General features: G+C 43.4%; 1 protein-coding gene across 18 annotated transcripts in view; it reads right to left on the bottom strand.

The window, feature by feature from the left end:
- Window positions 1-17,280, bottom strand: part of Ppfibp1 (PTPRF interacting protein, binding protein 1 (liprin beta 1)) — a 145,417-nt gene that overhangs the window by 51,512 nt on the left and 76,625 nt on the right. For all 18 annotated transcript variants that reach the window (XM_011241625.2, XM_011241624.2, XM_006507098.4 and 15 more), the window contains 2 exons: window positions 3,812-3,910; window positions 2,265-2,470 (listed from right to left, as the gene is read on the bottom strand). In XM_011241625.2, the coding sequence (XP_011239927.1) occupies window positions 2,265-2,470; window positions 3,812-3,875 (270 nt within the window). In that variant the 5' untranslated portion in view covers window positions 3,876-3,910. The remainder of the gene's footprint in view (window positions 1-2,264; window positions 2,471-3,811; window positions 3,911-17,280) is intronic.

The following is a 17,280-nucleotide window of genomic DNA, read 5'->3' as shown; positions in this document are numbered from 1 at the left end:
TATCTAAGTTGCCCTGGAATATTCTCACAATGCTTTTTCTAATCCAAGAACCTGAGGATCGGGCCCTGGAGCTGCAGCAGCAGAGGTCAAGAGACAGACTGACAGGAGGGTCATCTCACAATCAGTAGAGGTTACAAAAATGCCATCTTCAATGAAATGAGTGATGCTAAGTTCAATGTCTGCAAATCAAGGCTTCTAAGCTGTGAGGCAGAGTGTAGAAACGAGGCATTAGTAGCCAACTTCTGACCTGCTAAATAATCATCACACCAGCCAGTCTTTATTGCTTACATGGAAAACATTCCAATCCCAAGTGCACGTGTTTCTGAAGTGCAAAAATGTGAGTGTGCATACTTTAGGGCCAACATGTGGGCTGTGCTCTCTCTGGGCCTCTGGCTTGTCTCAGAATCAGACTTAGAGCTGCTCAGCTAGAGTGTGCTCCAGCCTCCTGCAGTGATTCTCTGCTGCTCTCCACAAGGCCCCTCTTTTCATGCGGCTCTCAGGAATGCTTTTCAGACCTTTGAAAACAAGGTGCCTATGTCTTCTCAGTGATCTTAGTCACCTGTGTCACACAGCAGCACACTGAGACACCCCAGCTGACATTAAAGCAAGTGTCCTGAACTTCTGGGAAAACCTCAGAGCAGTGTCCACCATCATATTACCAAGTCTGCAGAGTTCTCAGGTGGGGGCAGCCGGCGCAGAGTGGCCATGACAGCAGCGTGCCTTCACTGCCCTCAGCAAGTGCTGTTTGTTAAGACTGAACTCAAGTCTTAACAATACAACTGCAGACTCCCCTCTCCCCCTCAGCCCTCAGAAACAAACACTCAACCAAAAGGCACAAGTCAATTATCTACAGGTCCTCTTGAGCCAAGTAATAAATTCCTTTCTCACTGTGTGCTGAATGTCAGAGTAAAGACACAGGAAGTAGGAACAGGCTGAGGAATGTGCCAGGGGACAGTGAGTTTCACAGCACCAAGTTACTCCCAAAGAAACTAGCAAACCTGGACTCTTAAATCCCTGGAGGACCCTCCCAGGGCAAGTGTCAAGTCTCAGGAGCAGGCATCACCTGTTTCTAAAAGTGAAACATCTCTAACTCTCCTAACCCCTTGCAGTTAGCTGCAATGCCACTGAAAGATGCTGACTGGTACCAACTGGATGGAACCAGGAACACCAGGCTCAGATCTGGACTGGCTGGGGCTCCAGAATTTGTGCAACACCCCAGGAAATGCTTTGGCACAGGGTGGGTATCCAGGCCCTCAGAGCAGGCAGCCAGCTATCATTCCTCCAGTCTGCCAGACAGACCTTAATCCTGCAATAGGTTTTATGTAAACACAACCAAGTCCTAAGCATCTTATGGTTACGTCACCCTCCTATCTTCTCATCTGCTTTTGTGATGTTCTTTAGACTTCGCGTTCAACACATACCAGATGTGATATTTACAGTGGAGAAGGATGTCTAGAAACTGTAAGAGCTAACAGAAGTGGAAGCGACATGGCTGCCACACACCACTAGATGGCACTTCTCCTCAATCACAGCTACAAAGTTTTACTGCTTTCTGAAGCATCCACCCACTATACTTCCCGTTTAGAATACCTATTAAGTCCTTCAGAGGTGGCCCCACCCCACTGTTACTGTTACATACAAGGCTCTCTTCCTCACAGGAGCATACCTGGTCATTTATACAACCTAGAAGCCAGTCCATTTATAGAGGTAGAATTGAGCAACTCATTGGCACGGATACAATACAGTGCCTTTCCAAAGCTATCCTTAGGAGAGATGGGGAGGTTAGGGACTACACTGTCTGTTCTTTCAGAGCATGGCTCAATTCCCAGCACTGACATGGTGGCTCACAATTCTCTGTTGTGAGACAGGCAGGCAGACAGACAGACAGACACACACACACACACACACACACAAACCTGATACCTTCACTGTATATGCTTGGTACACAGACATATGGGTAGGCAAAATATCCATTCATATAAAGAAAAATTCTAAGTTTTCTTTACAGCAGAGAGGAACTGGGGTCTCATGTTCTGCCTTGTAAGTTTTTTTCTCTTCTGCTGATCTGCTAATCTATGCTCTCAGTTTTATAGTAAACAACAGAAGATTGACAACAAAAAGAAAGAACATGAAGAAGATTGACAGCACAGAGAAGGATCATGCAAAGATTCACACACAGAGAAGGCACATGCAGAAGACTGACAGCACAGAGAAGGATCACACAGGAGATTGACAGCACAGAGAAGGAGCATACAGAAGCCTACCATTTGATTTTGAAGCCACTCAATAAGCACTTCTGCTGTTGAATCTGGGATCTGGCATCTCAATCCTTCCTTCTCATCCGTTTCCATCATCTCCAACAATCCACGCAGGTCTTCCACAAGGTGCAGAGCGCGCAAGCTTCCCATAAATGGGGAGGTGGGAGATTGGCAATCAAAAATCCCATTGGAATACTCCAAGGCTTTAGAACCTGGTTTCCAAAGAAAGTCAGAGAGCAATAGGATTTATGTTAGGAAAAACACCACACCTGAAAAAGATAAATCAGCCTAGCCACTAGCAATGATCACAAAAAACAGGGAAAAGACAGACCAAATAATCCAATAATGTAGATCTATCTCTCTAAATCTTACATAGATGAAAATAAAAAGTGTCATTGACAGTAAATATGAATGGTTTGATGCTTAATGAAAAGGCCAGCTGTGGGGGACAGATGGAAAAGGAGCATGGTAGGCTCAAAAGTGACCAGAACTAGTGGAACGACTAGTCAGGTGGGGCCATGCCTCCCAGAAAACATGAAATTTTAGAGAGCATGAAGTCTTTGAATTCCATGAAATAAGTTATGTACTTAGGTGGTACTGTGCAATGAGCTGCATGTATGACTATGTGTGAACATATGTATACTTATGTGTATGTGAGAATATGTACAACTATGTGTACATGAGCATATGTGCAACTATGTGTATGTGAGAATATGTGTGACTATGTGTATGTGAACATATGTGTGACTGTGTATGTGAGCATATGTATAACTATGTTTATGTGAACATATGTGCAACTAGGTATATGTGAGCATATGTGTACCTATGTGTATGTATGTGAGCATATGTATGCCTATGTGTATGTGAGCATATGTGTAACTATAGACATGTGAACATATGTGTAACTATGAGTATGTGAGCATATATGTAACTGTGCGTATGTGAGCATATGTGTATAAGCGTTTCCTCTGCCACCTCGTTTATAGCCTAAATCTCTTGTTAACATTAGTTCTAAACTTGGTATTCTAAGCAGGAAGTGTTGGTGTACACTTTTATTCCTGGTCCTTGGGAGGCAGAGGCAGACAGAGCTCTGTGATTTTGAGGCCAGCTTGGTCTGTATAGAAAGTTCCAGGTGAGACATACTACATAGTAAGACCCTGATGTGCCTACTGGATATTTCACAGGAGAGATCTGGTTGGCAGAGGTAAAAGACCTGAGGTTTAGTGAGAAACCAAGCCACCTGTGGCTGGAATGCTGACTTCTAGGAACAGGTCATTCACAGAAACAGGGGAGGATATCCCTTTAGTGTGGTCCATGGGCCACCCACAGCTGACACCCAGGACTCAGATCTGCAGCTCATGAGAAGTCTGCAGAAGAAGTGACACTTTTGACACTTTGCAGCATAGCATCAGAGTAACTGGTAGAATTGGAGAAGCAGAACAAAGGTGAAAACTGAAGGTCCCAAGAGCCTTGGAGAGAGCCAAAAAACTAAAATAAGAGCAGAGAGGACGGAGGACAGGATATGTGGTGCTCAGGCTGTGTGGTGTGGGTACCTGCTATGATTCCGTCCATCTGCTCCAGCGCCGCGGCCAGCATGTCACTAGCGTCACTCATCATCTTCTTGCTCGTAAGGGGCAAATTCCAGCTTCAACCTGGAAGAAGACCACGATGTTATCATTGTGTGCTTTAAGAGGGCTTGTTAATTCTACTCCACAGTAAACTGCACTTGGAAGTCAGACAATGTCAGAAGCAGCATGCAGCTGAATTAACTGGATTGTTTAATTACTAGTGTAGGTAACAGCACTTCAGTCCGTGTCTCTACCAGTTAATAAGAGAAGATTTAGATCTGGCACTCAAGGTTATTCAAGGTCCAGCAGAGGTGGGGATAAAGTTTGGCAACAAAGTGTTTTGCCTCATATACAAGGCTTTGGGCTCAGTCCCCAAACTACAAAACATTAAGTCTGGTAGGATGGTAGCCAGATTGCTCTTCAGAGCTCTAAGTGTCTGTTAAGTGTACAGGGGTATTACAGAATCCTGATGAAGGTCAGGAGGGTACAGACAGACTCAAGGACACGGGGTTACTATGGAAGCCTGATGAGGGTCAGGAGGGTGCAGACAGACTCAAGAACACAGGGGTATTATAGAATCCTGACGAGGGTCAGCAGGGTGAGGACAGACTTAAGGACACAGGGGTATTACAGAAGCCTGATGAAGGTCAGGAGGATGAGGAAAGATGGTTTTCTGTATCAGTTTCACCTAATCATGGTTCCCTCATTTTCCATTGTTTAAGTTCTAGGTATCAGTTTGTCAAAAGGTTTATATACGGAAAGTGTTCACTAACATACAGACAACCATCTCCTGCTATATCCACAGGAGATTGGCTTTAGCACTATGCCTGGTACCAGCTTCCATGGGAGTTCAAGTTCCTTCTATAAGACTACACAGTATTTGTATAGACCACTTTGAAGTGCCTCAAGATTAGTTAACAGTATTATTTAACCCAATAAGAGTGTTTTGTAACTAGCTGATACACTATACTGTTTGAGGGCCAGGAGCCATCTAGAAAAGGCTATGGCAAGCAAATGGGTTTCCTGGAGATGGCCCACCATTTTGAATGACTGTGATGGGTACACGCCAGACAGGCACAGTCCCAGAGACTTTGTTCCAGGATTGCTTCTTGCTGCTCATGTGCCTTCCCTGCCTCTGTTATATAGCCTAATCATTCTGGACACCACCCTATTGAGTGATTATTTTCTGCAGATCAACATAAAGATGAGTTTTCATGAATTAATGCTTACAGATGAATGATTTAGATGTGTTAATAACTTTATAGAATTCCTGATTTGACTCAAATACTTTTAAAAATATTTTTATTAGGTATTTTCCTCATTTACATTTCCAATGCTATCCCAAAATTCCCCCATACCCTGCTCCCCACTCCCCTACCCACCCACTCCCACTTTTTGGCCCTGGCATTCCCCTGTACTGGGGCATATAAAGTTTGCATGTCCAATGGGCCTCTCTTTCCAGTGATGGCCGATTAGGCCATCTTATTAGCCCAGAAACTTAGAATACCCAAGATATAAGATACAATTTGTGAAACACACGAAACTCAAGAAGAATGAAGACCAAAGTGTAGACACTTTGCCCCTTCTTAGATTTGGGAACAAAACACCCATGGAAGGAGTTACAGAGACAAAGTTTGGAAGTGAGACAAAAGAATGGACCATCTAGAGACTGCCATATCCAGGGATCCATCCCATAATCAGCCTCCAAACGCTGACACCATTGCATACACTAGCAAGATTTTGCTGAAAGGACCCTGATATAGCTGTCTCTTGTGAGACTATGTCCGGGCCTAGCAAACACAGAAGTGGATGCTCACAGTCAGCTATTGGATGGTCCTCAGGGCCCCCAATGGAGGAGCTAGAGAAAGTACCCAAGGAGCTAAAGGGATCTGCAACCCTATAGGTGGAACAACAATATGAACTAACCAGTGCCCCAGAGCTCTTGTCTCTAGCTGCATATGTATCAAAAGATTGACTCAAATAATTTTAAAGAGAAAGTTTAAGAAGATGGTTTTAGTTGCTTTGCTAGAAAGATGTAATAAACTTCGAATCAAGAATAGACTGTGCACCCTCCTCATAGAATAATAAGTAAAGGCTGCATAATAAGTAATACAATGAACTTTTATAATTACACTAAGAAGAGAAATAGGCTTGGGACAGATGTATAATCAAGGAAAAACATTCATTCTAGGTCAGATCCAAGGATGAGGCTCTACATATGCACTATGATAAAGCCAGGCCATGGGAAACTGTTGCTTTGAACTTATAATGAGCTTACAGAATGAAACATTGCTTTGACCTTACTATCAGCATCCCCTTTCCCATAACATTTTATCTATGAAGTAATTTTATAAAGAACTTTTGTCTAAGAATGTATAAAAGAGGCTGAGAGAAGAAATAAAGTATGTCATTTGAGGCTCAGCCCCATCCACCAAATGTATATATGTATGTACATAATACATGTTCAGGTATAAGTGTATGTACATAAGTATGCATGAACAGTTATGGATTTCTTGAGACAGGTAGTTGGGCCTGACCTGTGTGTGTGTGTGTGTGTGTGTGTGTGTGTGTGTCTTTTTCCCTATCCTTTCCTTTTCTCTCTGGCTCATGAAGAGTTAACAAGCCCTAAGCTCTAAGCCTCCCTCCAGGCAGGGAGGGGCCCTAGAGCCAGAGAGAAACTGCTTCTTTTTTTTTTTTTTTTTTTTTCCTTAAACCCCTGCTGCTATCAGGAGAGTGGAATTACCAGAAGGCAGCAGCTTTTGGCCACAGAATAACAAAGAGTTAAAGACACTCCATACCCCTCCTCTGCCTTCCTAGATGTACTAGATACAGGATAAGCCCCCCACCCCTGTGAAAATAAGAAAACACATAATCGGTGGAAATGTGTCTTCTCAAAACACTTCTGGTCTGCAGTTAGTTGGTTGTAACTGTAACACACACACGCACACACACACACACACACACACACACACACACTCACACATATTTATAATATATCAGTAGGTACCATGTACTGAGTGGCTGTAGCAGTGTCCCCAGTTGTGTACATAAATCATCCATAAGCCTTGGATTTTGTTTTTGTTTCACGGTGCCAGGGCTCAAACCCAGGGCTGTGTGTGCCAGGCAAGCACTGTATGTTCCAGCCCATTAGTCATAATTTTAACCATGACAACCACACAAAAAAATGAGTTAATCTCTCCAATTTATAAATGAGAATGGTGTTTGATATTCTCATAGAAAACAAAATAAAGCAAAAAAAGCAAACACAGCAGTTTTTAAACAAAGGTCTGTGTGGCATCCACTGCACGTGATATTTCTGTTTCTCTGGCTCCACTTCAATGGGAAACTTACTCTGAAGTGGCATCACCATCTACCTATGGTCTTACTGGTTGACTGGTCTGTTTACTAAGTCAGAGTCTCACTATATAACCCTGCCTAGCCTGGAACTTGCTCTATAGACCAGGCTGGCCTCTAACTCACGGAGACCCTCCTACGTCTGCCTCCTGAGTGCTGGGATTAAATATGTGCATATGGTCTCACTGGCCAAAAGATGAAGTCAAACTACACTTTCCATAGCAATGTCCAGCAACAGAATATTGATATGTGTGATTTCCAAATTCTTTAATGTACTTTTGGTGCCAGCACCCACATAGATTTTCCCAGCAGGCCTAGATAAAGCTGGTATCATGCTGCAGATACTACAGTGTGTGGTAAACATCTGGGAAGTAAGGAACGTGCTGCTCAAAGAAACCTTTGCCCTCTGTTTCCAAGCAGCCAGAGCTCATACACCACTGATTTCATAAATATATTTATAGATCTGCTATCAGCTTCAGGGATCAGTTCTCTACTACCCACTTTTTCTAATGAGCCCATAAAATTCTAAAATACTACTTTTTGTTTTCTTTTATTATTAATTTACAATAAGAACATGTTATTTATCTGATAGGAAAAATACTTCAAAATTCTGACATACCATAGTCTGATTTATAAATTTATCTAAGAAGTCTCTAAAGTTTTACTCATTTCATAAGGTATAAAACTTCACTGTTCTTTTATGTGAAAATAATATAGGACAAAAATACCCAAGTACATGCATACAGCCAAGTAGAAACCAAGGCAAAACACAAGTTAGGTTATGAACCAAGGGGTTTCCTGAATTTACTCATATAGCCAAGTACAGTGGCACATGCCTTTAACTCCAGCACTCCAGAAGCAGAGGCAAGCAATCTCTGAGGTCAGCCTAGTCTACAGAATGAGTTCCCGGACAGCCAGGGTTACAGAGAAACCCTGTCTAAAAAAGCAAAAACAAAAACAAAACAACTGAAAACAAAAACAACTCTAACGTTCCGGATTCATTAAACCAGTCCTTTCTCTAATATAATAAAGCATGGTGGCATTAAGTATCTGTACAAGGCTAAATGTGCTCACTCTCAGTCTCTGTTTCACATGGCGCCGCCTCATGACCTAAGGGAAGGCAGTGAAGCCTAAGTAATGAATGTGTCTATAACATGGTGAAGGAGGTGGGGACTGACAAGGTAAAACAGCAGAGTTGGAGAGGGAGCGATGACAGATTCAAAGCCAAGGACGTCTGAAGTAGTTACACACAAGTGTCTAGAGCTCACAGGATCCTTTCAAAGCATAAAATCCTACAACTCAATGAAAAAGCCAAAGGGATGGAGACATGACAGAATTTGTCTTTTTTTTTTTTTACTCAACAGAAATATGAAGCGGTGCTTAATGTCATTAAGAATCAAGAAATTTACAATAGTGTGATATTAGTTTAGACCCAGTTAATTAGCAAATTAAATTTTTTTTTTTTTGAGACTGCTAAGCACTGTAAAGGCTGTGAATTCACACACTCCCTTGCAGCACGGTCCTGGGACTGTATGTGGACTCACTACATTGAGAAACACTTTGCTTGGCACTGTCACTTTAAATGGCCACACTCGTTTTCTATACAGTGGTACTGCCTTTAAAACATATAACCAAGAGCAATGCACAAATGTTCACAGGGAGTCGTCATAGGAACAAAACTATGGAAACAACCCACCCTTCCTCCACATGAAGCAGGTAACCTCAGGCATGTGCACAGGATGGGGGGATGGTGGTGAACGGTTTAGCAGCCTGCAGTCTGTACAGGAAACAAGTAAACACAAGAGCTCCACAAACCTGCAAAGTACTTCCCAAAGTTTAAGCCAATTAAACAGATTTACTTAATCAGGTCTATGTGTATTAACTAATATGAATATTATAAATTTGTATCATATATATATATGTATCATATATACACATATACATATGTGTGGTTGTGTGTGTGAGAGACAGAGAGAGAGAGAAATAAATAAATATACAATCAACTTAACTATGCAGAAAGGGGCTATGGTTACTGAGAAGTTCTCAGGTTAAAAACGTATTCAACATTAAAATGATTATTTATTACTAAAAATAACAACTGAGAATTGCAGTTCTAGTCACTGTCAGGATGATTATATTGAGAAAGTCAGACGCTGAATGAAATATAAGAACAGTCTGAAGAAAGGGAAGAGAGACTAACAGCAGTAGGGGGTAGAGGTGATTCAGGCCTGGAGGGAAGGCCACTCCTGCCATAGGTAAGATTCCTAAGCTCCCCTGTGGGTGCGCCCAGCCCTACCCTACCCACGCCAAGTGCACTAAGCACACTGTGGGAGTTTGGGAATGTGACTGAGTGGGGAAGGCAGGTGGGAGAGAGGGACAGAGAGATAGGCAGGTAGGCAGGCAGAGACATGGGTACTGGCTGGCCTCAAGCTGAAACCTCCTGACTTGGCCTCCTAAGTAGCTGCAACTACAGATGTAAGCCTGTTGGTATACTTTATAGGGGTAAAAGTAAGAGTTAGTCTGCCCAGAAGTCATAACGAGAGATTTTTTTTTTGCAACTTAATATCACAAACTGGCAGAATTAAGAAAGAATTACACAAATTTAGCTCACTTACATTTAATGTGATTATTGATAGAATTGGATATAAATATTATACCAATTTTTATTCATCCCATAACTCATTTGTTCCCCCTTTCTGTTCAATTGGCAGACAGGGTGGAGAGACCCCAATACAGAAGGTTTGAGCAATTCCATCAGTTACCTGGACTAACCCGAGTTACAGAACCAAATGCCCAAGTGCAGAACCTACAATCTTCTCGAGTCTGCAAGCTAACTCACCAGTGAGGGCACAAATATATCACTATAATATATTTTGTACATCTACTTACCCCATTACCAAAACCCTCAGGTCTTTAAGGGATCTCCTGCACCCTAAACAAGAATCAAACCCCTAAACAAAGAAGCCACTGTAAAAGCACAAGTGCAGACCCACAAACTATGCCTCAGTAAACCTCAAATGGGTTTTAAAAGACCGCTGAAAAGTTCAGAAAGCACAAACAGACGCATAAAGCGCATCTATTAAAAAGTTACCCTGCCCAGGGATGAGCTATTTAAGACACAGACCAGTTTAGACAGCATGTGTTGACAAAGCTATGTTAATTTTCACGGCTCAGCTGAAGAGTTTTTTTTTTAAATAGAAAGACTAAATAAGAATATTTTAGGAAAACCTATCCTCTGAAAAATGTTTTATGTCCTCCAAAAAAAAAAAAAAATCTTAGAGGAAGATCTCCTGAGCTCCTTCCAATAACTAACTAATATAATGGAATATTACTCTAGTACAATGTAAACCTGACGAACAAGTGCTGCTCTGCGACATTATAGTGAAAGAAAGTAGACACAAATGACCACGACCAACACAAGTCCTTTTAAATTATGTCTCCAAGTCTCGGCTTACAGAAAGCAGAATAATCAATTCTTTGACAAATGGGTAGATGAAGAACTGGAGAACTCTCTGATTGGTATCTTGGTTGGTTACACGAGGTTTACACCTTTCAAACTCATCAAAGCAGGCAACAGGTTTATGCTGTATTAGGTATAAGGAATCCCACTATTGAACCAGAGCTGAGCATAATCCAGAGAGTGAGCAAGCAGCTCTCCTCCATGGTTTCTGCTCAGTTCCTGCCAGGACTTTCCTTAACAATTGACTGGGAAGTGTGCAGTGAAATAAGTCCTGTCTTCCCACCCCAAAAGGACCCCAGGATCAATGCCATCTAAGTTGTCTGTTTTAATGGAGACCTACCAGTTGATGGCTAATGGCAAAAGCTCAAAATTAATTCAAAGCTTGCTTAGTCAGAAATTTCTACAGAATGCATGTGCCAGTTAGGTACTGTTCAGTTTCAACGGCCAGTGCTATTGGTGCCTGTCCACACATCCATACACACAGCCCAAATTATAACTAACCAAGACTTTCAGGGAACTTTCCCTCTGCTATCAAACCCGTCGGAGTCATCAATACCCCCAGGGAGTGGCCATCCACTTCAAACAGTCCACCTCCCACTCACATCGTCCCCCTGGTTCCCAGAATCACCTAGGGCTTCATTCAGCACCACTCAGGGTGGCACCAATTTGATGAATTTGATCACCGCAGGCTGTGATCCTGTGATTCCCCACGGCTCTAGCAGTCTTCTTTAAGATTACTTTCTAAAATAAATGTCCTACTTGGGGGGGGGGGAGACACATCACACAGATTGTATACCTAAGATATATCTTTTACTATATGCAAATTTTATCATAATTTCATCCAATCCTATGCACCTGAGGCCCAAAGTAAAAGTCAGAGTACCCAGGTCCCATTGGTCTCATTCTTTGCTTACTTATAAAGTTAGGTCTCACTCTGCAGCCCAGATAAGCCTCAAGATTTCAATTCTCCTGCCTCCGTCTCCCCAGAGCTGGGACTACAGGTTCTCACCATCACAAATGGCTGGTTTGCTCTTCCAAGTTGACAAAAGTACTTAGAAAATTATAACTTCACCATCATAACCCTGACAAGGTAAGGAATTTACCTTTTAGGTTTACAAATGGCTCCCCTACACTTTTTCAAGCCACTTGCTGAAGGGAAAAGCACCAGCAAACACAATTACCACAGAAAAGAAGTGCTGTGTCCAAAGTCACAGGTTCACAGGAAAGCGCCTTCTTTCTGGGCAATATGGGCGACAGCGTCACTGTGTACAGGTCCAAAAAGTGGGGCTTCCCATCTCAGTGGATCTTTACTAATAAATGTGAATTTAGAAAAATCTTAGAAGTAACTTCTAAGTATAATATTCATATATTATAGCCTGGAACTCTCCCACCACACGCACACACACACACACATGATCCAATAGAAATACATTTAGAAGTCTAATTTCAGATTGGTCAGGGATACATTCAGGGCAAACTTGAACAGGATAAAATACCACAGAAAGTTCCAGTAATGGGTGTGGTGGATCAAGGGTTGGCAGAAAAAACACAAGCTTTTTGTTGGGCTGCTGACAAACTGACAACTGTCCCTGTCTTTACAAGAAAGACTGTATGAAAATTAGCAAATCCATGTTGAGCTTTGGCGGGAACAACATGAACATGTGCCCTGGCAGTCTCAGTTTGCTTTATCCAAAATAACATCAATTACTATACACTTCTAACCAGATTTTCCTCCCACGATGCTACGAGTGGAGGATGAGCAATGGCCGATTGACCAAAGTCTGGAGTGTATAGCAATACAAGCTCAGCAAAGATAAGCCATCTTCAAAACAGAAGGACCTGGGGACAGGACCTGGGGACACAGAAGACATTACTGGGTCTGTAGTTTGGGGGCAGCAGCCACTGGAGGCTTCTTGGGAATGCAAATCCTTCCTGAACTCCAGCAGAGTGCCAGGGGTCTCACCTACAGCTACGGAAGTGGTACTAACAGGTCTTTCCTGCTGGGAAAGGGGCGGAGGATGGGACCTGGCTACCAAGGTAAATAGAGCAGAATCCCCTTCCCACCGCTGCTACTAACTTCCAATCCAAAAACAGCAGTTCTAAAGAAGAAATTAAAGGGTTTTTTTTTTTAAGTTTTAATTAGAAAATCTCTCCCTAGCTAAACTTTAATGTCTAAAGCATATAACCACCCCCTGTATTTGTTCTAGAGGTAGGATTTGGTTAGGGACCTTAGGCTGCCCTGAAACTTACTACATAGTTAAGGCTGGCCTTGAACTCAGAATCATCCTGCCTCAGCCCCAGTACTAGGACTGCAGGCGTCTGTGACCATATCAGGCTTGGGGATTATTCCCTGATTCTCTGTAATGTATCTGCCATCACAGATCTTCTCTGTAGTCTATGAACTCAAACACACTCATCTCCTATATGCTCTAGCTCACCCACATAAACTGAAAAGTCCTTGAATAGGTCACAGAGTGGAGTGAGAGGTATGGGTAGGGGCTGTTAGGAACAGGGGAGGTAAAAAAAAAACAGAAAGGTTGGTGTCTTTTATGGAAAGGGTGATATTTAATGTGATGGGTTTAAACTCAGTCAACCAAGTATATTATTGCTGACCTTAGAGATCTGAAGATTACCTTTGAATTGAATTATTAGAAAGTTATCAATAATACTTCATTTCTGAATCCTAATTGCTCAGAAATGAGTAGCAGAATGCTGTTAAGTGAAATAATATCAACCTGGAATTCCTACCTTGAAGCCAAGCATGCTGTTGTTACCAAGGAGAGGTAATAAGTATGTATGTCCTAAAATTCTAGCTCACGTTTGTGTGTTGGAGACTTCTGTAACAAAACTATTTCACTTTTACCCCGACCTTTAAACTACAGGATTTTCAAACACCTCCAGACATGACATAGTGTCTTAAACAGGTTGTTTTTCTGCCGTAACCACAAGCACACTAAGAGCTCCCCAAATATTTACAAATCAAATAATGAGACGCTTGCTGTACTAGCTACCCATATGAGCACAAACACGGGCATGCACACTCCGAAGACAGAGCAGCCTCCTGCAGATGGAGAGCTGCGCTGAGTGTGAAGGGAGCACTGACCATGTTAGCATGCACGGGGCATTAACATGCACTGCACAGGACAGTAGTGTGCACTGCCCAGGGGTGTGCACTGCTCAGTGATGACTAAAATGACAGGCGACCAAGAGCGATGGGCAAGCCTGCAAGGAAGCATTGGTAAGACAGAAGCAGTGGGGTGGCAGGCGAGGTCACTGGTGCTGCTGTTGATACTTAGGAATGACAGGCAGCACTGAAGCAATGGAGAGAGCCACACGATAAGCCAAGTTCCTTTCCTTCCTGAGTAGGAGGATGCTGCTGTTACTGAAGACAGACGGGGAGGAATGTGGGCAAATGGTGGGCCTGTGGAAGGAATGCTCCACTTCTCCTGACCGCCAGTCTAGCCCAGGCCTGTGCTCACCGAGGGAACAAGAACATGTCAAACTGCTATCCTCTGAGAAGGGCCACCAACCTTGAGTTCTAACCCAAACTCTAAAGTACCAGTGGAGCACCACCCCTGCCTTTGACAGTGCAGCTGAACAACCTGCCATCTCGACACACCCTGCCCTTTTACTTCGTCTTTGTGATGTCCCCAGGCAGCTTTCTCCCTGCTCCGGGGAAGTGTTCTCTGGTATCTGTGCGTACTGACCCCAGGACTCCACATGCCAAACCCTCCACAGCTGGAGCCCCCTGTATAAAATGATGTGGTGTTTGTGTATAGCCTATGTGATTCTGCCATATGCCTAAAATCATCTCCAGATTACTCAACAGTACAGGGCTGTCTCAAAGTTTGTGCACGACTCCACACAAAGCTAAACTTTACAGATCTGATCAGCTGCCTACACCCCACCCCAAGCATGAAACGTAAACCCAAGTCGTCTCACCAGGTGAGATACCAGCTGTGGTCCGAACACTAAAGAAAACTACATGCATGGCAGGATACCCAGGAATCCACTGATGAACCTCCCCACAAGCCCCCACCCACCAACTAACAAACATGTAGCGCACACACACAAACCACAGCTATTTTACAGTGACCTTGGGAAAAGGTAAGGTGGGCTTGCTCGTCAGGTCCAGTATGTACCACGACAAGCTTCTCATAGACTCCGACATCACTTTCAATAGTCTCTACACCAACCAGGTCTACTGTAATGATTCCTAGAGAGGATAAATACTATGCACCAGCATACAGCTATTTATTAGTCATCATCAAACACCCAGGAGTAATATACATGAAAGGATAGTACAGGGCTAGACTTGCTTGGCTCTTCTGTGTCTTAAATCATTAACCTAGATTTTGTTTTTATTCCAGCAAAGGTTCTGGCAACATCGTTCTGGTGAGAGGGAACCAGCTGGGGAGGGGAAGAGGCAGGGAAGAAGAGAATGAACATTCTGAGATGCCCTGCTGGGAACTTGAAAGGATGCCTCTCCTGTAGGAGTGTGCTGGACGGCCTCAGCGGTTAGCCGTGCGCACACTGTGCGGCACTGAAGGGAGCAGTTCCACGGTCCACCTGGATGACTTGGTACACTTCCTCCCACACACACTTCTCCGGAGCTGCGTCCCGTGGGCCAGGATCAGGTCCAGGCTCTGGGGGGTTGCCACTGCACTGGGTACCTACTTCCCAATCAAGTCTACCTCAGAGAACAGGTTCCAAAGACAGACCCTTCTCTAGCTAAGTACATGGTTTTAAGTGGTGCCCCCAACCTTGGGTAGAAAGTCATTCTACCTGATGTGGCATTCTCCCGAGCTTTTATTAAAACAAACAAACAAGAGCAAGAACTGATACACTCAAGACTTTACTTTCTGCTGTTACCAAATAATCTTCATCCCAGAACCTCCTCCTATGCTGAGGCTCAGCCTCCTGTTGAAGAGTAGTGGTGTGAATACTGAGTCCTCTAAGGAAAGCCTACATGAGCTGGCTCCACTTCCCAGAGTTAGCGATGTCACCGTGGCCTGCAGTTGATGTTGAGCAGGGATCTGTACTGATCTTCCGCTCTCTCCCTGCAACACTCCACTGTCTCTAACAATTCCCAGTGAACCTCGCAGAGCCTATAGCTGCCCACTCTTCATCTTAGAAGATGGCTTCCATATCTCCCCTTGGGAAGATAAACACCTCCCACCCTGGAGAAGTCTTGACTGTCTAATGTTCCTATGTGTACTGACTTACTGGCCTGTTCTCTCATTTCTGTGTGATCATGAAGCTGAGCCGGAAAAAGCTAAAGAAGGAAGCACAGACATACCTAGACTGGTTTGGTTTTGCATCTGCTTTTTTGAGAAAGAGTCTTATTATTGTTGATGCAAGAAACCAGCTCTCACCTCAGAGGGAGCAGAGGTGAATCTATTCTGAGTCAAATCTAAGAGGCAGAGGCTTGGGAACATGAGTTTTACATTGCCCCAAATGACTGGACAGCCCTGGAGCTGACTTTTCAACTACAGAACGAAAGAGTTATGATGCCATTTCATTTACTCTCATGGAGACAACAGGTCGAAGGCAACCAAGAGCAGGAGAAATTCTAGGGGTTCCAGATGCTGTCTGGTGATCCGCCTAGCTTTCTGGGTTAGTGGTCTGCTAAGCTAGTTTTACCCGACAGCCATGAGGATGATAGGTCAGACACAGAAGTGAGAGATTCTTAAGAGAACTAAAGACAGCACAAGCTTACAGCTCTGGATCTACATCATTCCAACTAATTATAATCATAAAGTCGGTCTTTCACATAGGTATGACATAGGTTTAACATAGGTCTTTTTCTGAGGACTGCAGTTCACACTTCATAGTCAGACTGGCCTTGAACTTGCAATGTTCTTGACTCAGCCCCCCAAGTGCTGGACTAGTGTTTGGTATGAGTCACCAAGCCTGAGTAGTATTTCCTGAGTGTCTGGTGGCAACTGGTTTTGTTGTTGATGGGGTTGGAAGCTCTTAATTACTCATCTCTGTCAGAGACCACTAGGGTAAGCCCGGCAACAAAACACAAAATCAGAGTGCCATTTTCCACTCTCAAGATCTTTCTCTAAGCATTTAATTCCAAGAATTTTTAAAACAACTTGTTTCATTTCCTGGGTTAGGGATAAGGAGTTGGACAATGGGATCTTCAGAGACTAAAAACTGCTGAGGCCTTAGAGGTTGAAGAAATGAAGGGAGGTGATGAGTGTCCTGAGCTGAGGAAGCATCCTGCCTGCCCCATGCTCACCAGGCTCCGTTCCAGAAACTACTTTCCCTAACTGGTTGTCCTAGTCATAAATCACTCCTTGGGTTTATAAACCAAATCAACACCAGATTACTGGATGGCCAACTTACACAAAATCATCTATAAAATGTGCCCATTAACTCGGGGCTACAGAGATGGCTCAGTGATTGAGAGCGTGAGTTTTTCTTGAAGAGGACCCACGTGGAGTTCTCAGCACCCAAGTCAGCAAGCTCATAATCACCCGTAGCTCCAGCCACAGGGAACTGAAGGCTCTCGTCTGGGCTCCACAGGCACTTGTGCGCACATGTGCACATACCTACACAAAGACACATCTATACATACACGTTAAAAATAAAAATAAATCTCTAATAAATTTTAAAAATCTTTCCACTAACC

The sequence above is a fragment of the Mus musculus genome, chromosome 6, assembly GCF_000001635.26.
Source record: "Mus musculus strain C57BL/6J chromosome 6, GRCm38.p6 C57BL/6J".
NCBI lineage: Eukaryota > Metazoa > Chordata > Mammalia > Rodentia > Muridae > Mus > Mus musculus.
This window is presented reverse-complemented; position numbering and strand designations above follow the sequence as displayed.